At 44.5% G+C, this 27,547-nt stretch overlaps 1 protein-coding gene across 8 annotated transcripts in view; it reads right to left on the bottom strand.

Moving 5' to 3' along the window:
- MPP7 (membrane palmitoylated protein 7) overlaps positions 1-27,547 on the bottom strand; it is a 265,984-nt gene that overhangs the window by 209,023 nt on the left and 29,414 nt on the right. For 7 of the 8 annotated variants that reach the window (XM_021064727.1, XM_021064733.1, XM_021064732.1 and 4 more), the window contains exon 2: positions 1,202-1,361. In XM_021064727.1, coding sequence (XP_020920386.1) covers positions 1,202-1,238 — 37 coding nt within the window. In that variant the 5' untranslated portion in view covers positions 1,239-1,361. Of the gene's footprint in view, positions 1-1,201; positions 1,362-12,818; positions 12,965-27,547 lie in introns of those variants that run through there. The other variant, XM_021064729.1, reaches the window with a different exon arrangement.

Genomic DNA, 27,547 nt, shown 5'->3' on the forward strand with positions numbered 1-27,547 from the left:
CTATTTTGTTTGCATCTTTTGTTACACATAAGGCAGCTGTGCTTTATGCTCTTTGCAACTGTTTTAATTATGGAAACCATGTCCCATTTACAAGCTTAAATTTTCCTTAAGAAACATCTTCCCTGTTTGTATAAAAACAGAGACTTTAACGGCTTGGCCTCTGGAGTAACTGAGCATTGTCCCCTTGAGAACATAAATAGAACGACAAGTTAAAGGGACTGGTTCCTTCGTCTGGGTAAGGGAAACAACCGCAATAAAGCTTCATGATTGCATCTCCAAAAAATAAAATAATTTTGAAAAAGAGGTGCTGACCACCCCCATTTCCACCTCCTGAATCAGGTCAGGAGGGGAACTTCACACATACATACAAACCTGCATTTCTTCCCCCTTCCTTGGAAATCCTGACTCTAAGTATCACTAAATCGTACAACTGAGCACAAGGTGAAGTATGTTTAATTGAGTCCTTTAATGACATTTATCGACTTCAGAATAGTTTTTAACCTCTGGACAGGAAGAAAGAAAATGGAAAAATGGAAGGAAAAAAAATGGGGAAAAAAATGACAGGTAAAATATATATATGTGTATATATATGCATAGCTATTATTAAACCAGAGCAAAAGGTAATATGAGTATTATGGTATTTTCCACATTTTTCTGTATCTTTAAAAATTACTTAATTTTTTAAAAGGAAATGTAGGAGCTTCCATTGTGACTCAGCGGGTTAAGAACCCAACTGGTATTCACAAGGATTCGAGTTCAATCCCTGGCCTTGCTCAGTGGGTTAAAGATCTGGTGTTGCCATGAGCTGTGGTGTAGGTCGCAGATGCTCCTTGGATCCTGTGTTGCTGTGGCTGTGGCATCGTAGGCAGGGGCTGCAGTTCCGAATCAACCCCTGGCCTGGGAACCTCCATATGTGTGGGTGCGACCATTAAAAAAACAAGAATAAAAATTGAAATTAAAGACATGTAAATGTATGGCATTATTCCAAAATGCAATACGGCACAGGAGCATCAGTAAAACCATCGCTACCTAGAGGCAGCAGCGTCAGCCAATGCCCTCCAGTAACTTTGATCTTGGAAGGCTGACTGGATGCCCCTTGTGTTGGTTACAAAAAACAAGCACGACCTATCTGCACCTGCCAACAGCCATGCAGTCTTGTACTGTGAACAAGACACGTTAAAGTAAGGACAGGGTCACAAACCTGGGTCGCTCCCCGAGCCTGTGGACAAGGCTGGCATGATGCAGACACGGGCTGGGACTCGGTGCTGCAAACACTATCCACTCGAAATGCGGCCTGGGTTCCAATGGGAGGGCCTGCAGCCAGGCCGTCCACCAAGATTTATGCACCGTGCAGGCAGTTCCTGCAAAGAAAAGGAACAGTTTAAACATAGCAAGAGGGGAGATTCCTAAATGGCAACATTCTGTAACTAACTCAAAATTCGGATTCCAACACATTATTTAGAGAAGTTAGAATCTTCCCAATTTCTTCTACAGACAACATTCAAATAGGAAGTGAGAGAGGTTTTGATTCTGACATGAGATTTCTAATTAAAAATGCGAAAGTCCTTCGTGCGTGTGTCAAGGTTTCCTTAAAGATTTTTACAGCTGGTTTGAGAACCCGTGACTGCAGAGATGGAGAACTTTAAGATGCTTCTGTAAGCCAGTGTCCTTCTAAAATTCCTCCCCTCCGTGAGAATTCTAAACTACATCCCTAAATGCAGAACAGAGACCCTAAATTGTCAACGTATAACCAACTGCAATTTTTTTTAAGTAGCTCATCCCAAAGTTTGACAACGGCAAAGTTCTCTAACTGCAAATGCCAACAACCTTGAAAGAACATGACAATTAAAGACACTATTATAGATTTACAGAACAACCGATATTTTAAACTAAACCTACCCATCCAAGCTCATATGGAAATTGTTTTAGTAAAAACTAAGTTTTGCCATATCTTGGAAAAGAGCAGTTTTTTAAATAATTATTTTAACTAATGTTTATCCCCAAATAAGCATCGAAGGCATTAGAGCATAGTAACTAAAAGCAAAGGTTCTAGCATTTGGCTTAATCTCTAATTCTGCTGGCTCTGTGATCTTGAACAAGTTATTTCATCTTATTAAACCTTAATTTCCTTACATGCAAATAGAGAAATAGCAATTTAGAACTGTTTTTGTAAAGATACAAAACAGCATCCTTCAAATTGAATGCTGGCTATTAGGACTGGGCTTTTTTTTTTTTTTAATTCAGGTAATGAGATTATAAACTGAAAACATAAAAGTAGCAAGATTAAAATTTACATTGGCCTGACACCTAGGAGGCCATGTGGTTTAAATTTGGACCACTGCTGCCTAATAACGGGAAAAACACAGCATTTACATTTTTCAGAAATCAGAAGAGCCACACAATGTGCTTAAATTCTCTTTTTAATGCATTTTCCCCAGTTCTCTATAAAGCAAGCTCAGTAATTTAAAAGCGTATTTTAACACATATTAACAAGAAAAACAGATACTGTAAACACTTGAAAAACTGGCTCTCTTCGATTCTTAAAGCCTTTAAATTGCTGATTAACATTACAGAATAAGGAAAATGAGCTTGCAAAATTCCACATGAAAATGCCCAAACTATAAAAATCTATTAAAGCCTTCTAAATTAGCTTTCCAACCATCAAAGTAAACGTTAGTATAAAAATATTCACCAAACAGACCATCTTGGACCATATTATCCCATGCAACTTCTTGAATTTTGTTTTACATTACAAAGGCTGACTTAGTTAAAACATGCATACGGATGGATTCATACAGAGAAACCTCTCTGTGTTAAAGAAAACTATAAGGGCAGTCATTTTAAATGCCAAGGGAAAGTATAAACCACCAAGCTAAAAATAAGACAGAAAAAGGCAAAGCAAGGTTTTATCAATGCCTGTCTCTGAAGCTGTTTTACCTAATAATTTTAAAAGGCAACTCTGCTTTGTTTTCATAAATTATTCCAACAAGCAGGACTAAGATTCAGCTTCACAAAATGTTCCTCAATTCAAACACGAAGTAAAAACAGACCTTAATTTTAAAAATGCATGCAATTAGCAAACTCTTATTTTGCTGCTGAGAAGAAAGGGGGAAACGGTTATAATTTGTGAAGGGTACACACACATATTTCTGCCAATAGGACCTAATGTACGTATGCAGGTAGGTATTTATTATAGAGTGTGTATATATGTATGTAATTTAAGCTCATTATGCCATAAATCATAATTTGTATGATACAGATTGCCTAACTACAGAAATACAATCTATATCATACAACTGTCTTCAAACCTTACAATGCTGAACTTACAATGTCTTGATTTCATAAACCACATACACCATATAAGCCAATTTATGCCTGTAACAAACACCCTAAAAATACTAAAGCGACCTTAACACTCCACATCAAAACATCCTTCTGAGTTAATGCTGCAGCTTTCCATACATGGCATATATACACAAAAGACCTTAACATAGCATCCCTCCTCCTTTATTTCATAATACATTCAAGGTTACATGTTCCCAACGTTGTATTATTTAAAAAATATATGCTACACAGTAATTCTCTTCTCAGAACATCTAGAAGTATATTAACAGAAAAAATAAGAGGTTTGATAAAATCCCAATCAGGAACATGCTCAATATTCTGTGGAACGAAGCAGAGTTGCTGGGTTTAACTTTCAAACTGAGCTAAATTTCTGCCATAATCATGTTATTTTCTTTGGCTAAATTTATCGAAAACGCTTTGGAATTTGTCAGAACCCAGCCATGATTATTACTGACTGTTGTATGGAATCGATTTACTACAACACAAAAATACCAGCTGTTACAGTATGTCCTGAGAGGGATTACCGAATATTCTTAAATTGAAGTTCAATCCATCTTTCCATAAAAAGGAGAGCAACCCGAACGCCAGGAACATAACTGCGGTATCAAGTGCACCTGAAGCATTTACAACACCCAATAGAACTATTACGACCCTCCTTTAAAAGGGCTTATTTTTGAAATTTCATTATTCCAGTTGTACCTTGCTTCTATATATCACACTGTATCAGGTTCTTCTGGCTTCCATCATGTGGAAACAGTGAAATATGCGAAGGTCTTGAGTGCTCAATGTCTACCCGCCCCGGGTAACCCTGAGGGCTCCTGGGGCACTTACGACATCTAGTGGCCAACCATGGAAGTGCACGTGTCTGCGGCAAAGTTTGAGGTTTCTGCAAAGCAAAAATTGTCCTAACTGCACCCACTGAAATAGTCACCTGCAAAAACTTTTACTCGCGTGCTTACACCAAAACACACTTCTCCTGTGTGACTCCTCTACTCTCAATACTTTGCTACGACACTACTTGACTTCTGGCACCAGATGTGGTTTTCCACAGATCAAGCAATTCTGTGACACCCCCTGGGTGTCCTAGGATTTTACCCAGTTCTGACACTGTCTACCTGGAGACGGCATCAGATCAGTCCAACAAGACAGCCCCCCTTCTGAGGTCAACCGCAAATCCACATTGTCACCTGTGCTTCTGATGGCAGGACTGTAAATAGAGGTTCCACAACCCCCTGGGGTTTGATGAACTTGACAGAGCAGCTCAGGAGAATATTTACGGATTAGATGCCTGGTTAATTATAAAAGGACATAACGAGGAACAGCCAGATAGAAGATCAATAGATAGGTAGAAGACAGATCGGAGTTCCCGTCGTGGCGCAGTGGTTAACGAATCCGACTAAGAACCATGAGGTTGCAGGTTCGAGCCCTGGCCTTGCTCAGTGGGTTAAGGATCCGGCGTTGCCGTGAGCTGGGGTGTAGGTCGCAGACGCGTTGCTGTGGCTCTAGTGTGGGCCGGTGGCTACAGCTCCAATTCGACCCCTAGCCTGGGAACCTCCATATGCCGTGGGAGCGGCCCAAGAAATGGCAAAAAGACAAAAAAAAAAAAAAAGATCGATCAATTGATCAATAGAGAGAAAGAAAGAAGATAGGGCAAGGTACCTGGGAAGGGGTGCAGAGTGGCCACGCCCTCTTCAGGTGTAATACCCACCCCAAATCTCCACGTGTTCACCGACCAGGAAGCTCTCTAGACCCTATGCTTTTGGGCTTTGTGGAAGCTTCATTACACAGGCATGACTGATAAATCACTGGCCTCTTGGTGGCTGAACTCAATCTCCAGTCCCTTTCCCCTCCCAGAAGGTCAGGGTGGGACTGAAAGTTCAACCCTCCCATCCAGGTTGGTTACCCTGGCAACCAGCCCATCCTTGAGGGCTTTCCCAAAGTCACCTCGTTTAAGGTAAACAACGGGAGGGTTGAAGGTTTAAAAAAAGAGAGAGAAAGAAGTACTGAACCTAATTTTCCAAACACATGGCCTGGCTACTTGAAGAAATTTTTAAGAATATGAACTTGGAGTTCCCATCGTGGCTCAGTGGTTAACGAATCCAACTAGGAACCCTGAGGTTGCGGGTTCGATCCCTGGCTGTGCTCAGTGGGTTAAGGATCCGGCGTTGCTGTGAGCTGTGATGTAGGTTGCAGACTCGGTTGGGATCCTGCGTTGCTGTGGCTGTGGTGTAGGTCGGCGGCTACAGCTCCAATTAGACCCCTAGCCTGGGAACCTCCATATGCCAAGGGAGCAGCACTAGCAAAGACAAAAAGATTAAAAAAAAAAAAAAAAAGAATATGAACTTTTAATTATCTGTCACCATAAAAAACTAATAATCATATTAACAGCTCATCATTTCCAGAGACAATAGCTGTGCTCAATAATCCAATTGTTGATTAATTCATGAGTTAACAAATACTCCCAAGTTACACTTTCATAGATCAGTAAACTTTTTTTTACAAATTTAATGTGATAAATTATTTTTTTAAAAAAAGCTCTATCTGAAAGATGCGTGAGTTGTATTAGCCAATGCAAGGAGCAAACTGACATCCGTTACCATGATTTAAACCTTCATAAATTATAACTTAGAAAAATAAAGGAAGCAATGCAGGTAGGCGGCATTACTCGGCTCATAGAAATAGTGGCATTTAAACCTTTTACACCATCAGTTCTCAAAGTGTGGTCTGCAGACCCCAGTGGTCTCCCAGATCCCTTCAGAGGCATTCATGAAGTCAAATTATTTTCATAAAAACACTGAGATGTTTTTTTGCCTTTTGCGCTCTGTGGATTTTGTACCAATGATAAAAAGCACTGGTAGACAAAGCTACTGGTACCTTAGCATAAATCAAGATAACAGTACTAAGCAGAAACTATCTGGCCTAGTTAGTATTCTTCACTGCTAAGCACTCATTTAAAAAAAAAAAAAAGTAGCAGCAGCAGCAGGAGTTCCCATCATGATGCAGCAGAAACGAATCCCACCAGGAACCTTGAGGTTTTATTTTATACAGATATACCACACCATCTTCAATCATTCACCTGCTGATGGACCCTGGGCTTGCTCCCATGTCTTGGCTACTGTAAATAATGCTGCAATAAAGACAGCGTGGGAGTTCCCATCGTGGCTCAGCGGAAACGAATCTGACTAGCATCCATGAGGACACAGGTTCAATCCCTAGCCTCACTCAGTGGGTTAAGGATTTGGCATTGCTGTGGTATAGGCCTGCAGCTACAGCTCCAATTCACCCTCTAGCTTGGGAACCTCCATATGTCACAGGTGGGTCCCCAAAAAAAAAAAGATAAGACAGCGTGGCATCTATCTTTTCAAAGGAGCACTTTTCTTTTTTTTTCAGGTAAATACCCAGAAGCAATGATAGTTCTATTTGTAACTGTTGGATGAACCTCCGTACAGTTTTCCACAGGGGCTGCACCAGTTTACATCTCCACCAACAGGTGCGCTCGGCTTCCCTTTTCTCCACATTCTCACCAACACGTATTTCTTGTCTTCGTGGACACAGCCCTTCTGACGGCTGTGAGGTGACAGCTCGCCGTGGCTTCGATTCGCATGCCTCTGATGATTAGTAACGCTGAGCGTCTTTACATGTGCCTGTTGGCCATCGGCACATCATCTTTGGAAGAATGCCTATTTGGGTCCTCTGCCCATTTTTTTAAGCTGGTCATTCTAAAAGCTCCACACACAACCCACCCTCCCGCAATGTCTCTTTGGCGTTGCTCATCACAACCTGATATGCAATGTGTTCCATTTGTCTCGCCTACTGTCTTTCCTACTAGAACACAAGCTACAGGTGTCAGGGCTCCCCGTCTGAATTCCTAGTGTCTTAGAAGGATGCTTGCTGTATATAATAAAAGGTGGCTTTCTAGTATCTGGCGAATGAATGACAGAATGAGTCAGCAAGGGACCCCGCTACCAGTTCTGTTCTGATGATGTTATACATTATGGGGAGTTCCCATTATGGCTCAGCAGTAAGGGACCCAATTAGTATCTGTGAGGATGCGGGTTCAATCCCTGGCCTCATTCAGTGGATTAAGGATCTGGCATGGCTGTAGGTGTGGTGTAGGCCTGCAGCTGCAGCTCTGATTTTACCCCTAGCCTGGGAGCTTCCATATGCCTTGGTATGGCCCTAAAAGGCAAAAATAAGGGATTCCCGTCATGGCTCAGTGGTTAACGAATCTGACTAGGAACCATGAGGTTGCGGGTTTGATCCCTGGCCTTGCTCAGTGGGTTAAGGATCTGGCATTGCCATGAGCTGTGGTGCAGGTCGCAGACACAGCTCAGATCCTGCGTTGTCATAGCTGTGGTGTAGGCTGGCAGCTACAGCTCTGATTAGACCCCTAGCCTGGGAACCTCCATATGCCATGGGTGGGGCCCTAGAAAAAGACAAAAAGAGAAAAAAAAAAAAAAAAAAGATAGTATGTGCCTCTGCTCACCCCTTTCCTGGTTCTCCTGCCCAAAGGAGGAAGAGCTGCTAATCTCAATGATCAGGATGGAAATACTTAATCAGAGTAGGAAAGGTCTTAGCAATCAAAGATATTAAAAGGTCAGCATCTGTGGCCAGTGCCCTCCACCCCTTCCAGCTTCCTGCTCTCCCCACCATCCGCATCCTTGTGGAAGGAGGCTGGTCAGCTCCCCCGGGATCACCTTTCTCTCCTCCCAAGAAGAAGACTGGCCTCAGCCAGGAACACTGTCCCCTGCAACCACTGAGCCCACCTGAAATTTTTTTCTGATTTAAAAAAAAAAAAAAAGTTTCCTTTGTGGCACAGTGGAAACGAATCCGATTAGTATCCATGAGGACACAGGTTTGATTCCAGGTCTCGCTCAGTGGGTTAAAGGATCTGGTGACTGGCATTACCGTGAGCTGTGATGTAGGTTGCAGATGTGGCTCGGATCCTGAGTTGCTGTGGCTGTGGTGTAGGCCAGCAGCTGTAGCTCTGATTTGACCATAAGCCTGGGAATTTCCAATATGCCATGGGTGCAGCCCTAAAAGGAAAAAAAAAAAAAAAAAAAAAAAACTTAATAGATCCCGCTGTGGCATAGTGGGTTAAGAATCCGACTGCAGCAGCTCAGGTTTCTGTGGAAGTGCAGGTTTGATCACAGCTATAGCTTGAATTCAATCCCTGGCCCAGAAACTTCCATGTGCCAAAGGTGTGGCCATTAAAAAAGAAAAAAGAGAAAAAAGAGAAAAAAAAAAAAAAAACCTTAGAAAACTTTTAAGTTTGTAACTAAAATTTAATTGCATTCACCATATAGTAATCTCACAAAGTCTCAAAACGAGAGGTGGTAGGCAGAAGATCTAAACAGACAATTCTCCAAAGAAGACATATGGATGGCCAAAAAATACATGAAAAGATGTTCAACATCACTCATTACTAGAGAAATGCAAATCAAAACCACTATGAGGTACCACCTTACACCAGCCAGAATGGCCATCACAAAAAGTCTACAAACAATAAGTGCTGGAGTGGGTGTGGAGAAAAAAGAACCCTACTACACTGTTGGTGAGATTGTAAATTGGTGCAACCACTGTGGAAAACAGTATGGAGATTCCTCAGAAAACTCAAAATAGAACTACCATTTGATCCAGCAATCCCACTCATGGGCATCTATCCAGAGAAAACCATGACTCGCAAAGACACACATACTCCGATGTTCATTGCAGCACTATTTTCAATAGCCGAGACGTGAAAACAACCTAAATGTCCATCCACAGATGAGTGGATCAAGAAGATGTGGTACATATACACAGTGGAATATTACTCAGCCATTAAAAGGAACAAAATACCAGCATTTTTAGCAACATGGATGGCCCTAGAAATCATCATGCTAAGTGAAGTCAGTCAGACAATGAGACACCAACATCAAATGCTTTCACTGACACATGGAATCTGAAAAAAGGACAGAATGAACTTCTTTGCAAAACAGGCACTGACTCAGAGACTTTGAAAATCTTATGATTTCCAAAGGAGAGAGTTTGGGGGGTAAGGGGATGCACCGGATTGTGATAATCATTGTACAACTATAAATGTAATAAATTCATTGAATATTAAAAAAAATTAAAAAGAAAAACGAGAGGTGGAAAACACCAGAGAGCCACAAATTAAGAATAGTAAATCAAGCTATTTACTTGAGCCATTATTGTCTCTTTTTTTTTTTTTTAATATTAGCTCTTTTTTATTTTTTTATTTTTTATTTTGCTTTTTAGGGCCACACCTGCAATGTAAGTTCTCAGGCTAGGGATCGAATCAGAGCTGTAGCTGCTGGCCTACCCACAGCCACAGCAATGCGGGATTTGAGCTGCATCGGCAACCTACACCACAGCTCAGAGCAAAGCCAGATCCTTAACCCACTGAGCGAGGCCAGGGATTGAACCTGCATCCTTATGGATACTATCTGTGTTTGTTAACCACTGAGCCACGACAGGAACTTCTCTGTTGTCTCTTGCTGGATGGAACAGAACCTATTATCCTTACCCTCAAATCCTCAACTTTGCAGCTTTTATCTCCCTCCTTGAACATCTCTCCCCTGATGTCTTTATTTCGGAGCCATGCTTGCTGATGTACTTAAGGACATGGAGTAATGACACCTGCAACTTACTCTGAAATCCCTCAGGAGAGAGAGAGGGAGAGGAGGAAACTGGCAAAATGCTAACCAGCTGTTGGAGCTAAGGTGGACGTGATAGGTATTCACCTGTATTATTCATTCCACTTTTCTGCGTGTCTGAAGTCTTGTGACAAACGTTTTGACAAACCGTGGAATCCAGCTTCCCAGAGCTCAGGGTCTCTGAGACCTACTCAGCCACTCAGCATACGCTCTGTCCCTACCTCCAATGCTCATGGCCATGGCTGCCAGCATCGTCTTTCTAAGATACTGAAACGATCGAGTTACTGCTCTAAATATAACTCTCTGATGACTCAGAGGCAAGTTCATGGTAAAGTTTAAATTCCTTAAAAGTGACACATGCCCTCTGTCCTCACCAGTTGCTCCGACTACAAAAATCCTATGGATACCTTCTCTCCAATTTTCTATAGAACGACCCTGAACGACCTGTATTATTTCCTGCCTTTGTGGACCAACTCACTTCAGATCCTCTGCCTGCTTCAAATATGAGTTTAGGCTCATATCCATTATCACACAGCTGAGTGATGACCAGAGTAAACAAAAGGGCTACCATGTGAGGGACAAGAAAGTCTAATATGTACAAATATAATCTCTTATTCAAAACTGTATTATTGCTATTCAGCAATTCCTTTCCAAAGCAGCAGAGGGTGCCATATTTTCATTTTTTTAAAAAGGAAAATTTAAGACATTAACAAAAGCAACCTTTACAACGTCAGCTTTGCTGCAATCTTTAAAAATTATTTCTAATACAATAGAAATTTGAAGATAAAAATAAACATCCAGGGAGTTCCCGTCATGGCGCAGTGGTTAACGAATCCGACTAGGAACCATGAGGTTGCGGGTTTGATCCCTGGCCGTGCTCAGTGGGTTAAGGAGCCAGCGTTGCCTTGAGCTGTGGTGTAGATTGCAGACACAGCTCGGATCCTGAGTTGCTGTGGCTGTGGTGTAGGCTGGCGGCTACAGCTCCAATTAGACCCCTAGCCTGGGAACCTCCATATGCCGCAGGAGTGGCCTTAGAAAAGGCAAAAAGACAAAAACAAAAAAAAAAAAAAAAAAAAATTTTATAAAAAAATAAACATCCAATATTGACTTAAATTGAACAAATGTCCTTTTTTCCAATTTAAGAAAGAAATCACATGATAGTACCCCAAAATTCTCAATGTGTCTATACCCTCTGAACCAATGACTTAATTTGTTAATAGGTATTTACCCAAAGAAATAAAAGGATGGCTCAGCGGGTTAAGGGTGGCTCAGCGGGTTAAGGATCCAGTGTTGTCACTGCTACGGTGCTGGTTCAGTCCCTGGCCTGGGAACCTGCACATGCTCTAGGTGCAGGAAGGAAGGAAGGAAGGAAGGGAGGAAAGAAAGAAAGAAAGAAAAGGGAAAGGAAAGGAAGAAAAAGAAAGGAAGAAGAACCTACTTAAGTCACATATTAGAAAGTGAATCATCTGCTGATAGTAAAAGCTTCCATTGGTGACACACCTGTCTGGCAGAAATTCCCGCTAACCTAACAGCTGCAACTTTATTCTGTGCTTCCTAAAAAGAGCCTCTTCCTATTTGCATTTCTTTAAAGATTAGAATGATGTCTGATTTTTGGCAAAAGATAAGCTGACAAAGGGAGAATATACTGAAATACCCAGTGGACCGCCAGCCAAAATGCACAGGAAGTTTAAGAGTTTTCAAGGTTGCTGGCAAAGCTCATAGAGCTGGTCGGATAAATATAAAAGACACTTACACAAAAGACAAAGACGTTCAGTTCTCTGCAGCCTAAGAGATTGGGCCCGACTCAAGGACTGGATTAATTAGACAGAAAAAATAATAATAAACCCCTGCTACCACTTCCCCAACATCAAGGAAACTTGTTACTATCATACTGTAGAAACAAAGTTTGCTAATATTTTTCCTTACCTATATAGGCTTGTATTAAGATTTATAATGAGGCATTCCCTTTGTGGCTCAGTGGGTTAAAAACCCGGCATAGTGCCTGATGTGGGTTTGATTCCTGGCTCTGCTCAGTGGGTTAAGGATCCAGTGTTGCCGAAAGCTGTGGTGTAGTTACAGACGTGGCTCAGATCCAGTTTTGCTGTGGCTGTGGTGTAGGCCAGCAGCTGCAGCTACAATTCAACCCCTAGCCTGTCTGGGAACTTCCATATGCTGCAGGTGCAGCAGTAAAGAGAAAAAAATATATATCTACAAAGAAAGGCCATAATCCCTGAATTTTTGCAATAGTTACACAATGTTAACAACCTGTGCTCACTTGACTGCTGAAGATATCATTTCCCAATTACTAAAAACAGATACTTTTGCTATGTCCACACTTATGGGGATTGTCTCCAGTTGCACCATAATCTCTTCTGATTAAGAAAAATGTGACAGTGTCTTGGAAAGATTCCTTTTATTCTCCCCTAAACCACTGGAGAACATCTCTAAAGCAAGACATGGAGGTTCTAGGCTAGGGCTCGAATCAGAGCTGTAGCCTACACCACAGCCACAGCAACGCAGGAACCAAGCCACATCTGTGACCTACACCACAGCTCACAGCAATACCGGATCCTTAACCCACTGAGCGGGGCCGGGGATCAAACAGGCATCCTCAAGGATGCTAGTCAGATTCATTACCGCTGAGCCTTGATGGGACCCCAAGCTTTCTAGCAGAAAGAGCACAGCTACACAAATTCTAAAAATCTTGCTAATCATGTTTGTGGTTCAAGGGCTGTGCTTCTTTGCCTAATCCCTGTAGAGTAAATTGCTATAGAAAGGAAAGAGGGAAGCAACAGGCCCAATAAAATAAAAGGTTACCGGAGCTCCTGCTTTGGTGGGAATGGGATCGGCAGTGTCTGGGAAGCACTGGGATGTGGGTTCAATCCCCGGTCGGGCACAGTGCGTTAAAGATTCAGTGTTGCCGCAGCTGTACTTAGGTCACAACTACAGCTTGGATCTCATCCCTGGCCCAGGAGCACCATATGCTGCAGGGCAGCCCAAAACTAAAAAATAAAATAAAATAAAATAAAAGGTTACCATTTGAAAAGCAATGCCATTGCTGTAACAGATGTCTCAGGGAAGGAGAGATGACCTAAAACCATCGGGCATCCGCTCTCAAGTACTAATTCTGCAAGGCTGCAGCTGAATACAACTAATAAATCAGTACTGAGTTAGCCAGAGTTAATATCCAATCTTATCTTTTTAAATATCAAGGATTCCTAGATTTATTAAATGCTAAATAGAAAATTAGAAGCAAAGAGTAGAGGTAATTACTTAAAACCTACCCAACAGAATTATCCTGAGTGGAGAGAATAAGTATTATGAAGAGAACCATCAAAAAAAAAAAAAAAAAAAAGATTTATCTCAAAATGAAAATGGGGCAGATTATATTTGACTGAGACATTTGCTGCCTCCACGCTCCCTGGGTCTTACAGCCACAAGGCCAAGAAGGGCTGAGGGATAACAAGGCGGAACTTGCTGTCTTTCTTACTCAAGACAGCGGTGGCGGGTGCTGGCCTCGCACCAAGGCGGCTACCTCGACACACAGCCAGTGTCAGGGGCACCACTGAGTTTATGCAAGGAGGCCTGTACAGAATTAAGGGGCAGACTCCTGAGGCCTCCATGAACTGCTATAAACTGCAGACTTGAAAACAACTGCATAATGATGGGAGATGTGGGGGTAGGGGGTGGGGATGGGGAATGGGGATGAGGGATGGAGGGATGATGGGATGAGGGATGGAGGATGATGGGGATGAGAGATAAGGGATGGAGGGATGATGGGGATGAGGGATGGAGGGATGATGGGAATGAGGGATGGAGGGATGATGGGGATGAAGGACGGAGGGATGATGGGGATGAGAGATAAGGGATGGAGGGAGGAGTGGGGGATGGAGGAGTGATGGGGGTGGGGATGGGGAGATGGACAATGGGGGGATGGGGATAGATTCCAGGGAGAATCTGCCACCAAAGAACACACATGAACTAGCTAGAATGGGAAGAGTACTGGATTTTTAGCACTTCCCACTTTTATCCCCAAATTCCGGTGTTCATCCGAACACAGGGCGCAGGTACTTTGGGAAATTTGTACAGCCAAGAAGAAGTAGGAACTCATTTTTTCTGAACGCTCCAAATGTGTTATTCAAAGGCTTGTTCCTCATCGATTTTAACCAGCTAACAAAATTCTGGTGGCAAAGCATCCTGACCCAGAGAACTATCGCAGGGGGGGCTCTCTGTGGGTTAAACAACTAGATCGATTTCTAGGAGTCGTTTCTAGAATGATTTCTAAGAGTATGTCCTAAAAAGTTCATAGAGAGGCCCTAGGGGGAGGAGGAGGGAGAGATGATACAAAGGACACGGTAGCACAGGACCTGCACCTCGTCCAGGGCTAGTGACACGTCACTCCACATGGGCCATTCTCTGGCCCTCCTGGAAGATCCTGCCCATCAGAACCAGACCTGAGCAAGGTCCATGCGGCCCGAGCATGGCTAGATGGGGGACATGAGGGCAATGGGGGCTCCTACAGCAGGAGGCGGTCGTGAGGGCCTGAGGAACACAGGGAAAGGTGAATCGGGGACAAACCAGACCCCCCTAAAACCCTTCCAGGTGACAGGCCTCTGCAGATGCTGCTGCCAGACCCTGGGAGTGCAGCTTCCCAGACTATTCCTGCAACTAAAAAGTCCACCTTGCCTGGAGGTTTCAGTTATCTTTAAAAGAAAATCCTATTCATTCTAAGGATTCCAGTAACAGACACACCAGAAAAAAGCGTCTTTAGCCGGGATTCTACTAGGAATTATCACTATAGACATAATTCACGTGTGTGCAAATATATATATACAAGGAAACTTATAAGCCTCAGTGATAACCAAAAAAAAAAAACCCTGAAAGGTGCAGCAACCAGGACGCAAAAGGGTGGGATGTGAAATGCTAATAAATGTTTAGGCTGTGTTTTTTGTCTTTTTTTAATTTCACAAATACTTAAGTCAATTCTTACATAATTCAAAGCAGAAATACCATACACACCACTGCAATCTTTTAAAATTCAAATGACAGAGTTCCCGTCATGGCTCAGTGGTTAATGAACCCAACTAGTATCCATGAGGATGCAAATTCCATCCCTGGCCTCCCTCAGCGGGTCAAGGATCCAGCATTGCTGTGAGCTGTGGTGTAGGTTGCACACAGCTCAGACCCTGAGTTGCTGTGGCTGCGGTACAGGCTGGCAGCTGTAGTTCTGATTCAACCCTCTAGTCTGGGAATCTCCATATGCCATGGGTGTGGCCCTAAAATAAATAAATAATTGGGAGTTCCCGTCGTGGCACAGCAGAAACAGAACCGACTGGGAACCATGAGGTTTCGGGTTCGATCCCCGGCCTCGCTCAGTGGGTTAAGGATCTGGCGTTGCCATGAGCTGTGGTGTAGGTCGAAGATGTGTCTCCGGTCTGGCATTGCCGTGGCTGTGGCGTAGGACGGCAGCAACAGCTCCAATTGGACCCCTAGCCTGGGAACCTCCATATGCCGCAGGTGCAGCCCTCAAAAGTCAAAAGACAATAAATAAATAAAAATAAAATTCAAATGACAACTACCACCCACAGTTCCATCGTGGGTCCCTGCCATTGTGCCTAATACGTCTATGTAAGGATCTATGTGTCTCTCCCCTCTATGAAACTAAAAATTCCTTAAGAGCAAAGGTGAATAGAAATAAATTATCTTCCACCACGTCGACATGCTCACTAAATGCATGCTGAGTGCATGAGTGACCTAAGCTTACCTGGGCAACCACACCTGGCTAAGAGGAAGACCCAAAGTTCTCCAAGCTATATCACCTGACCAACAGAAAGGATGACGATGGTTCACAAGAAACCACATACGTTTCCAAATGTTCCACTACCCCAGGAGGGGTCTAGATTCCCCACATCACACGTACTTCCCACCAAGACCACCCACAGTAGGAGTTGGTGGCCTCGCTCAGTGGGTTAAGGATCCGGCATTGCCATGAGCTATGGTGTAGGTCACAGATGCAGCCTGAATCCTGTATTGCTGTAGCTGTGGTGTAGGCCGGCAGCTGTAGCTTCGATTCAATCCCTAGCATGGGAACTTCCATATGCCGTGGGTATAGCCCTAAAAAGACAAAAAAAAAGAAAAAGGACCATCCACAGTAGAGCAAAAACCAAGGGATGCCACTGGAAGGGAATCGCACGGTGCTGAGAGCAGCAAATACAGTTCAGGGTTTCAAGCTGTGGCAACGGAATGGAGAGATTTTTCCGGTGCCGAGAAGGGAAGTCAGAGCCTCGTGAAACACATCAACTCTATTTTCCTTAATTCTAAATTATGATCAGGCTTTTCTGATCAGAAGAAACGGAAGCTTGCTTCTGTGAATAGACATTTTGACATTGGGTTCTGTGTTTGTCATCACGACACACGTACTCAGCCATGAAAAAAGAATGAAATTCTGCCATCTGCAGAAACGTGGATATACTTGGAGACTATTATGCTTAGTGAAGTAAGCATTTATTTCATTTATACATGGAATCTTAATAATAATATAAATGAATGTATGTGCGAAACAGACTCACGGGTCTAGAAAACAAGCTTGTGGGGGGAGTTCCCGTTGTGGCTCAGCTGTTAACAAACCCGACTAGCATCCATGAGGATGCGGGTTCCATTCCTGGCCTTCCTCAGTGGGTTAAGGATCCGGCGTTGCCGTGGCACTGGTGTAGGCCGGTGGCTACAGCTCCAATAGGACCCCTAGGCTGGGAACCTCCATATGCCACAGGAGCGGCCCAAGAAAATGGCAGAAAGACAAAAATAAATAAATAAATAAATCAAAAAATTTTTAATGACTACATACTACTGATCAAGACAGATGATCTCTTCAACTTTCTTTGTTGTTGTTGTGAACGGCAGCACCTACAGCACGTGACGTTTCCAGGCCAGGGGTCAAATAAGAGCTGCAGCTACAGGCCTACACCACAGCCACAGAAACACTGTATCTAAGCCACATCTGCAACCTACACCACAGCTTGTGGCATCACCAGATCCTTAAACAACTGAGGCAGGCTCCACAACCTTATGGCGACAACACCAGGTCCTTAACTCGATGAGCCCCAAGGGTAATTCCCTCTTCAAATTTCTAATGGACCCCCATCCACCACAAACTTTGTTCACAGGAGGCAATACAATACCTAAAATCATTTTTACAATCATTCAACAATTTTAATAGCATTTCACATTTCTTACTCTTTTACTAATAAGTGCATTTTGTGATCATGCAAAAAAACTTTAAATCCAATCAAATGTTTTCATATCAGGTCATTTTTAATGTTTTAAAAGTAAAAGGCAAAACTATGGGGACGGTGGTTCTTGGGGTAACAGGGAAAGAAGGTATAAACAGACCACAGAGGTTTCCTGGGCAGTGGAACCATTCTCCATGGCACTGAAATAGTGGGGCCATCTCATTACACATTTGTCAAAACCTATAAAATGTACAAGAGTGAACCCTAATATAAACTATTGACTCTGGGAGCTCCCATCGTGGCTCCATGGAAACGAATCTGACTAGAATCCATGAGGATGCAGGTTCCATCCCTGGCCTCGCTGTGGGTTGAGGATCTGGCATTGCTGTGGCTGTGGTGTAGGCCCATAGCTACAGCTCCCATTCAACCCGTAGCCAGGGAACCTCAACATGCTGCAGGTGCAGCCCTTAAAAAAAAAAATTTTCAGGAGTTCCCATCGTGGCGCAGTGGTTAACGAATCCGACTAGGAACCATGAGGTTGAGGGTTCGGTCCCTGCCCTTGCTCAGTGGGTTAACGATCCGGCGTTGCCATGAGCTGTGGTGTAGGTCGCAGACGCGGCTCGGATCCCACATTGCTGTGGCTCTGGTGTAGGCCGGTGGCTACAGCTCCGATTTGACCCCTAGCCTGGGAACCTCCATATGCCGCGGGAGCGGCCCAAGAAATAGCAACAACAACAAGACAAAAGACAAAAAAAAAAAAAAAAAAAAATTTCAAACCCAATAGCAGTGTGTTGGTAGTAGTGTGCAAATAATATTCTTCCAAGCCTGCATCTCCAAGGACTTTGTAGCGTGCTAGTAGTTAAATCTTAATAACTTTGTTGATTCATCTTGAAATGAGACTTCTTGTGATTTAATGATACGCCCCTGGATAAATGCTGTCTCCACATAACCCTGTCATCAATAGGTCTACTAAAAACATTATCCAGAAGTAAAATGTTCAAAATTTTTCTTTTCCTCACTAGTTCCTGACACCCTGCTCAAGGTTTCCTCAAAGTAAGCTAGCAAATTAAGCAACTCTGAGTTCTATAATAATAATGCATTGGAGTTTTAGTAACAAATTGTGTAACTAGCTTCATGACTCAACCTGAGGGTTATACTGAACTCAAGAAAGAATTCTGTGGGAGTTTCCGTGGAGCCTCAGTGTTAAGGAACCCGACTAGTACCCATGAGGATACGGGCCAATCCCTGGCCTGGCTCAGTGGATCAAGGATTCAGCATTGCCATGAGGTGTGATGCAGGTTGCAGACGAAGCTCAGATCCAGTGTTGCTGTGGCTGTGTGGCATAGGCCAGCAGCTGCAGCTCTGACTGGACCCCTAGCCTGGGAATTTCAATATGCCGCAGGTGTAGGTAGCCCTAAAAAGCAAAAACACTCTGTGGAGCTCCTGCAGTGGCACTATGGGTTAAGAAATCCTACTGCAACAGCTCAGGTAGCTGCAGTGGCGAGGGTGCAATCCCCAGCCCGGCTATTGCCACAACTGGGGCATAGATTTCAGCTGAGACTGGGATTCAGTCCCTGGCCTGGGAACTTCCATATGCCACCGGTGCAGCCAAAAGCCAAACAAACAAAAAAAGGAACTCTGCTTCTTATTTTTCCTTTCCAGATCTTTGAAAAATCACCGATCTCCGCAGAGTAAGATGGACACTTTGTTCTAAGGCACCATTGCTTCATGTAATAACATTCCATGCAAGTGAGGTATTTAAGGTTGAGAGAGAGAAGAATGATCAAGGTATACAAGTTCAAACGTGAGATCATCTTTTAAGTTACCTAACTAATGCCAAACTCTCCATTTTGGCCTCCTATATTCATCTTATTAACTACTTTCAGCTTGAATTCAAAAGCTTTTCATTATGATGCAAAAACAAATACCTTACATTGAAATTATTAAAAATATGAAGTGCTTTCAGATTTTCAGCATTTATAGTTTCTGAATATTAACTTTTCAAAATGTTTTTAGATTACCTTCACTCTTAGGAATGTTTAAAACAGTCTCAGAGTAAGCAAAATAGAGATAAAATGTTCATTTTCATTTAACAATTAAAATTCTGGGAAAGTAGTAAATTATAAAATCACATTCATACGGAATCAAAACTCTGGGAAATAAACATTTTTATTTCTTTAAAAAAATGGTCATAAAATGACATCAAAATCAATCCTTGGCCAACTGTCACCTTTAAAAGCCAAACATAAATATATGTCCCAATTATGGAAATTAACAAAAACCAGTTAATGCTCTTACAACTCCTAATTCTAGGAGACGATGATAAGAAAAAGAACAACTAGGAGTTCCCGTCATGGAGCAGTGGTTAACGAATCCGACTAGGAACCATGAGGTTGCGGGTTCAATCCCTGGCCTTGCTCAGTGGGTTAACGATCTGGCGTTGCCGTGAGCTGTGGTGTAGGTTGCAGACACGGCTCGGATCCCGCGTTGCTGTGGCTCTGGTGTAGGCCGGTGGCTACAGCTCCGATTCGACCCCTAGCCTGGGAACCTCCATATGTTGCAGGAGCGGCCCAAGAAATAGCCAAAAAAAAAGAAAAAGAACAACTAGAAAACATGCATAAACATTTTTAAAATCTGTTTGAAAGCTTAAGAAAAAACCCACACCCAAAATGGTATTGAAATGTACTTTTTTTTTTTTAACGCATATGGCAGTTACCAGGTTAGAGTTAAATCGGAGCTGCAGCAGCCCATCTACACCCACACCCACAGCAACGCCATATCCAAGCCATGTCTGTGACCTGCACCACAGCTCATGGCAACATCGGATCCTTAACCCACTGAGCAAAGCCAGGGATGGAACCCGCATCCTCATGGATACTAGTCGGGTTCCTTACCACCAAGTCACAATGGGAACTCCTGAGATGCGCCCTTTGAGGGTACATCAACTGAGATGTACCCAGCACTGCTTTTTCCCAATTCATTAGCAGTGGAGATGGAGAGGTTAAGAAGACAAGACGACAACTATTAAAAAGAGGAGTTAAAGAGAGCCTCAATGAGTTTGCCAGGGTTGGAGAAAAAAAAAATGGAATTCAGGACTAATTAAGCAGCTAAGACTTGAGGAGCCAGGATTCCAGAGAGAAGAAAAGCACAGGTAGTTCCCACTGTGGTGCAGAGGGTTAAGAATCCAACTGCAGCAGCTCAGGTCAATGTGGAGGCACAGGTTCAATCCCTGACCCGGGAAACTTTCATATGCTACAGGTACACCCATAAAATTTTTTAATAATAAAAGAAAAGCACCAAGAAGTTGGGTCTAGCAGTCTGAGCTGTTTTTCTTCTCAAAACAATCACTGACTCATTAACAAACCTAACCACAAGGTAGAGAAGTGAACAGAATGCACCTGCTGAATGACCAAGAAGCTCGGCAGGGACAGAGTCTACCTCACCAAGCAGGAAAGATTAAAAACTGGATTTGGGGACCCAGCAAGGTAGACGAGCATAGCTCAATTCTAGCAGCTTTCGTCTGGGACCCCAGGAGGACCACACACAGCACCACAATTTTCTGTAATGTCCAACAGTCAACCAAAAATTACTAGACATATCCAGAGACAGAGCCAACAGAAACAAATTCACAGGTAACCCAGATATTGGAATCATCAGACATGAACAATTAGTTTATACTGAGGAAAATGTAAGCCATGAAGGAGAATTTCATGAGTACCAATAAAATTCCCCAGTGCATCAAATGCACAGCACAGCTGGGGCAAACAACAAATGGGCTCTGAGTCCATCAAAGGAACTAGTGAAAAGTCATAGGGCTTGTTCAATGTCAACAACTCTTCCATTCATCCTCTGATCCCCAAAGACTCTTATCCTGAACAGCACAGCTTTCCCCGCCAGGTGACCCTTGGGTGTGGAGGGTCTGGGCTCCATCAGAAGCACCCCAATGACGGCGTCGTGAAAAACCCTCCAACTGGTTAAGTGATAACGTCTGGTCACGTGATAATAAACAAGCTACCAGACCCTGAGAGATAAGTTTCTCCCCGTCTCCTCTTTCCTCCCTCCCTTTTTTTTTTTTTTTAATCTTTTTGCCTTTTTCTAGGGCTGCACCCATGGCATATGGAGGTTCCCAGGCTAGGGGTCGAATCAGAGCTGTAGCTGCCAGCCTATATCACAGCCACAGCAACGAGGGATCCGAGCCACGTCTTCGACCCACACCACAGCTAACGGCATTGCCAGATCCTTAACCCACTGAGCAAGGCCATGGTTCCTAGTCGGATTCATTAACCACTGAGCCATGACGGGAACTCTATCTCCCTTATAATTTTTGACTGAACTAGTTAATTAGGGCTAACAGCATAGCTCAAAAACACACACAATTCATTAATTAAAAAAAAAAAAAATCACACACACACAAGGCATCACACTAGATACCCACAGGTCCTAAGTCAGGCACTTTTTTTGGTAATGGCATATGGAAGTTCCCGGGCTAGGGGTTGAATTGGAGCTGTAGCTGCCAGCCTAGGCCACAGCAACACCAGATAAAATCTGCATCTGTGACCTACTCTGTAAATTGCAGCAACGCTGTATCCTTAACCCACTGAGCGAGGCCAGGGATCAAACCCTCAACCTCGTGGACACTATGTCAGGTCCTTAACCGGCTGAGCCACAACAGAAACTGCTCAGGCACTTTTAAAACCTGTCATCCGTTGTTTGGTTACCACTTCAGTTCTGTAAATAATATCTAGTTCAATGACCTTTGGCATTTTGGGAGCTGCAGATTTTTCTGGATCAGCTGAAAACTGTGGACTGTTCTGCCCTCAGAGATGTTCACAAAATACACAAGCATCTGCACTTAACCTAGGCAGAGTGTGGAGCCACAAGATTCCAAGGTCTGTCTGGGGGCCCAGATCAGAACACCTCTCTGGAAGCTTGAGAAGCCTAACACACCCCACAGTATCACACGAGAGAAAAGATGTCTTCGGCCTGTTGCTTGTCTGCATGTGCAAGTCAGATGCAATTAAGAAACACAGCCAAGAAAAACCACAATGCTTTGGTGGCAGTGTATTCAAAGCACCTTGGATCTAAATACACAGAAAAGGCCACCAGGGGCTCTAGGATTTAAGGAATTTAGGATGTGACGTGATGGGGAGGGGGAGAGGGGGAGTCACAATACTGAGGCGGCTTGCCTAGTTCTCCAAATAAATACTGAGAAAACAGGGAGTTCCCATTGTGGTTCAGCAGGTTAAGAACTCCACATGGTGTCCCTGAGGATGTGGGTTTGATCCTTCGCATCGTTCAGCAGGTAACAGTCAAGCCTGGGAATTTCCATATGCCGTAGGCGTAGCCATAAAAAGGAAGGGGGAAAAAAAAAAAGCAACAGTGATATTTTTGTTTGTTTTTTTGCCTTTTCTTGGGCCGCTCCTGCAACATATGGAGGTTCCCAGGCTAGGGGTCGAATCGGAGCTGTAACCGCTGGCCTACACCACAGCCACAGCCCCTTGGGATCCAAGCAGCGTCTGCGACCTACACCACAGCTCACGGCAACACCGGATCCTTAACCCACTGAGTAAGGCCAGGGATCGTACCCACCACCTCATGGTTCCTCGTCGGACTCGTTAACCACTGAGCCACAACGGGAACTCCCAGTGATGGTTCTTATCAAAGGAGGTGGGGGAATTACAGCTCACTTCTCTTACCTTGGCTCACCACAGTCAGTGGGATCTTCAAAATATTACACTGCTGCATTTTCCCATCGACGTTATTTATAATGAAAAACTAGATTGGCTCATGAGATGCAGACAGGAAACCTTTAAGATCAACACTGGAGCACTTCCCTGCTCACGACCTGGCTGTGAAACATAACCCAGGAGCCCAGGCCAGCAGGGGAGGGATCTGGGGGCCAGGCCTCAATCTGCAGACAGGCCAGGAGGGACAAGGACAGTGGAGATGAGACACCTGGCCCAGTTCAGACGTCTAGGAGCTGCAGCTGTGAGCAGGATGAAGGTTTTCTCATTGACCAAACTGCCTTCATCATCCCCTGAAGTTTCTCCACGAGGCCTGACTTCGAGGCTTCCCTGTTCCCTCTGCATCTCCCAACCGCAGCAAGAATTCTTAGTAGGATTCCTAATTCTAAGGTTAATATTCATCCTTATTAACCGGAACCCCCACCTGCACTATCTGATCAGCCTCAGATCTGATGGGGTTCCGCATCTGCCGCCACCCACAGATGAGGTCTGCCATCCCCAGGTGAAGTCCGGTCCCCCTGGCTTGCCTTCAGCAGGAATCCTATCAGATTGGTTCAGACAGAATCCACCAACCACCACCATCACCCCCACCCCAGGGATTTTCCACACAAGGACGTCCACCTGACCCTTGGGTATAAATTTCCAAACTGTCTGTGGAGCTGAGTCCAATCTCTCACCCCGATTCCAAGGCCCCATTGCAGTGGCCCCTATAATTGCTCCAGCAGCCGCTCCTGAATAAAGCCTGCCTTATTTTCATGAGTGTCAAATTTTGCTATTGTTGTTCTTTTATGGCCACACCCGAGGCATATGGAAGTTCCCAGGCTAGGGATCGAATCAGAGCTGCAGGCGCCAGCCTACACCACAGCCATAGCAACACAGGATCTGAGCCACATCTGCGACCTACACCACAGCTCACAGCAATGCAAAACCCTTAACCCACTTCGCAAGGCCAGGGATCGAACCTGCATCCTCATGGATGCTAGTCCGGTTTGTTACTGCTTGAGCCACGAAGGGAACGCTTACATCCCTCTTACATGGACACTTGTGATTACTCCGGGCCCATCTGTGTCATCTAGGACAGTGTTCCCATCACAGTTTGTTCAGCTTATGTCACGTCTGCAGAGTCCCTTTATCACCCACGGGGCAGCATAGTCACGGGTTCCAGGATTTGGAAGCTGACACACTGAGGGGAGAGGAGGCACAGGACAGGGGAGTGTTTCTTCGAGTGCAGGGTTGCACTATCTGGTCACGCAGGTGTTCTAAAGAAGTCGCAAGGGTGGCAGCCCCTGGGAATCAGGTAGGGAGGGAGCTCCCCATCCAGGAAGGCGGTTCCATGGAGCCCCAGACCCCAACCCAGAGGCAAAGCTAATGTCCCCAGAAAAGGAGGGTGAGGTGGAGACAGGAGCAAAGGCACCCAGTCCTAATAGGGATGCGACTCAGAGTGGCAGCCACAATGGAGGAGCCCCAGATCCTGGCCCGCAACAAAAGCAAACCCATACAAGAAATCCAGCGCTCCAACCCCAAAGCACCAGGACATCCCAGAGGGCAGGCAAAGGGGTTCAGCTGTAAATGCCACCTTTCCCATGTCTGACTGCATCACTGAATGCGAATGGAGATAAGCAAGGCAGACACTGATCCTGGCCTCAAAGAGAGTTTTAGAAATAAAAGATCATTTCTAACTGCTAAGAAAAGCACAGAGTCTGCGAGCCCCAGCGCTGCTCCTCGCTGTCTCCCAACAGCTTGAGCAAACATATGGGAGTGGGAGCCCGAGCTACCTTATGGAAACTGTTTATTACAGTTGGGGTAAAATACAAGGCAAGTGTATGAACGTGGGATGAATGTGGGAGATGAGATTAGAGAAAAACCCTGAATGCCAGCTCGTGGGGAGGGGGACACAGGATGGAAAGGACTCGCTCAGAACCCTGTCTTCAAGATGAATTCACTGGCCCCCTTAGAGGAAGGAGAGGGAGTGGGATGGACTGGGAGTTTGGGGTTAGTTGATGCAAACTATTGCATTTAGAATGGATAAGCAATGAGGTCCTGCTGTACAGCACAGGGAACTCTATCCAATCACTTGCAATAGAACACCGATGGAGGATAAAGTGAGAAAAAGAATGTGTGTGTGTGTGTGTGTGTGTGTGTGTGTGTGTGTGTGTATAACTAGGTCACTTTGCTGTACAACGGAAATCGACAGAACGTTGTAAATCAACTAAAATAAAAAAGATTTTATTTTATTTATCGTGGATGCCAAGGGGCAGAGGGGTTCAGGAGGAAGGCATAACTTCATCTCCAAGTGCAATGATATTCAGAAATACAAAAACACTGCGCAGAAGACACCCCTTGCCCCAGCTTTATCAGAGCAGAGGTTGGGGAAAGGAAGACGGGTGAGAGAGAGGGCAGAACTCAGGAGAGACAGAGCTGCAAATAGTTAAGTGGTCAGAAAGGAAGAGAACTAGTCGTTTCCACGCACTGTGAACAGGTCCTGAGCAACCAGCGGCATTCAGCACACACAGCCTATAGAAGTCCATTCCCAGCAGACACACACTGGGTCTTTAGTACCGTTGCTGCTGTTTTAATGACAGGCAGACCAGAGCCAAGAGATTACAGATGCAAAAAGGGACACAGGGTAAATGATACAAGGACTGTGGAAAAGGGCAGGATTATGAGCCAGCTCACTTCAAAACGCCTTCACACCTCAAAACAGTAATTCCGTTTTGAATCTTTTCCTAAGGAATAGCTGCCCAGTGTAAAACCCCTGTAAACTTCTCAGTGTGTTAATGTCTGTTCCACTGTTCAACCACCCAGAAATAGATTCCACAGCTTCTTTATCGAGTCAACTCATAATCTTGGGAGTTCCCGCTGTGAATTAATAATCCCGCTTGTCTCTGCAGCGTGGCTGGTTCAATCCCTGGACCAGGGGAGTGGGTTAAGGATCTGGCATTGCTGTAGCTGTGGCATAGGTCATAGATGCAGCTTGGATTCGATCCCCGGCTGGGGAATTTCCATGTCCCATGGGTGTGGCCAATGATAATAATAATAAATCTTAACACAAATGATGCTTTTTTTAAATGAAAGGTAATGAACAGGGTACATGCCGTGGAGGGCAAGAATGGGTTTTTTAATTATCCAGACCTATTTTCAAAGGTATTTTTAATGCATCAACACAAGCCCATCGTGGCTTGAAGATTTACAAGCCCAAGCGCTTCCATGTTTAGTGAGCTGCACGACTCATCTGACCTTCGCAACAACCCTCTGGGTTTTGGACTCCATAGTGGACCCACATTGAAAGGCGGAGCAAGGGCAGGGCCTGAATGTGGTTCTGACTCCAAAGTTAACCCTTCTTGGCACCCAAACCACAGGGCCCCCCCACCAGGGTCCCCAGTTCCCATCCCTGCTCAGTCCAGCTCGGGCTTAGGTTGCAAAAAGAAAAGAACCCCAGGTCGTCAAAGGAAGGTGTGGCTGGAACATAAGGAGCCGGAGAGAAAGTCTGATAAAACAAGGAAGGAAATGCAGGCAGGAGGCAGATCGCACGGCACCTTGTAAACCGCACCGCAGAACCAAGACTGTTTAGCAGAGCAGGCAATCCATCAACATGCCTGACTAAATCACCACTAGCAGAAAATCATGAGCCATCCAGAGCAACTGATCTTCAATGCTGGACTATTTTAAACAGAAAATAAGGAGTGCTTCAACTGACACAACATCAGATTATTTTCGAGTTCCCTTGTGGTGCAGTGGGTTAAGGTCTGGCATTGCACTGCAGTGGCTTGGGTTCGATCTCTGGCCTGGAAAATTCCATGTGCTGCAGGTGCAGCCAAAAAAAAAAAAAAATTCAGGTCATTTTCCTTCAAATTTTGATTAACTTCATGTGCGTGAGATTAGGGTTCAAAAAGGAAAGGACACCAGTGTTGCATGACCTAGAAGCTGAGAGTTGGGGAGTTTCCATTGTGGCTCAGCAGTAACAAATCCAACTAGTATCCGTGAGGACTCGGGTTCGATCCCTGCCCTCGCTCTATGGGTTAAGGATCTGGCGTTGCTGTGATCGGTGGTGTAGGTCGCAGATATGGCTCAGATCTGACATTGCCATGGGGGAGGCAGGCAGCTGCAGCTCCAATTCCATCCCTAGCCTGGGAATGTCAATCCATATGCTGTGACGGAGGGCCCCCCCCCCCCGCCAAAAAAAAAGTTGAGAACTGTTTTATTCTGCAGACCTGCTGAGGACTTAAGCCTGAGAGGCAGCCTCTCAGATAAGGAATTGGTCTTTGCAGGCCAGGGGGGAGCCGGGATATATAGGAGGTTCTACCATGAAGACCAAGTAGTCAGAAAATGAAAAGATTACTGCTAGTTAAAGAAAAACAGACATCTCGAGGTAAGGAGGTTAGCACTTTGCTCCACATGGGAAGATGCAAAGTCTGATCACACTGAGATCTTTCCTTTGATGTGCACCTTCGTATCCAGGACCAGTGTCAGGCTCTCTCCATCCTGAGTCTCCCCAGGGTGTATCATCGGTAGCAGTGGTTGCTGGCCTGAGGGTGGCAGCATCCTGTGTTTACTGAAATGGCCAATGACAATC

Source organism: Sus scrofa, chromosome 10 (assembly GCF_000003025.6).
Source record: "Sus scrofa isolate TJ Tabasco breed Duroc chromosome 10, Sscrofa11.1, whole genome shotgun sequence".
Lineage (NCBI taxonomy): Eukaryota > Metazoa > Chordata > Mammalia > Artiodactyla > Suidae > Sus > Sus scrofa.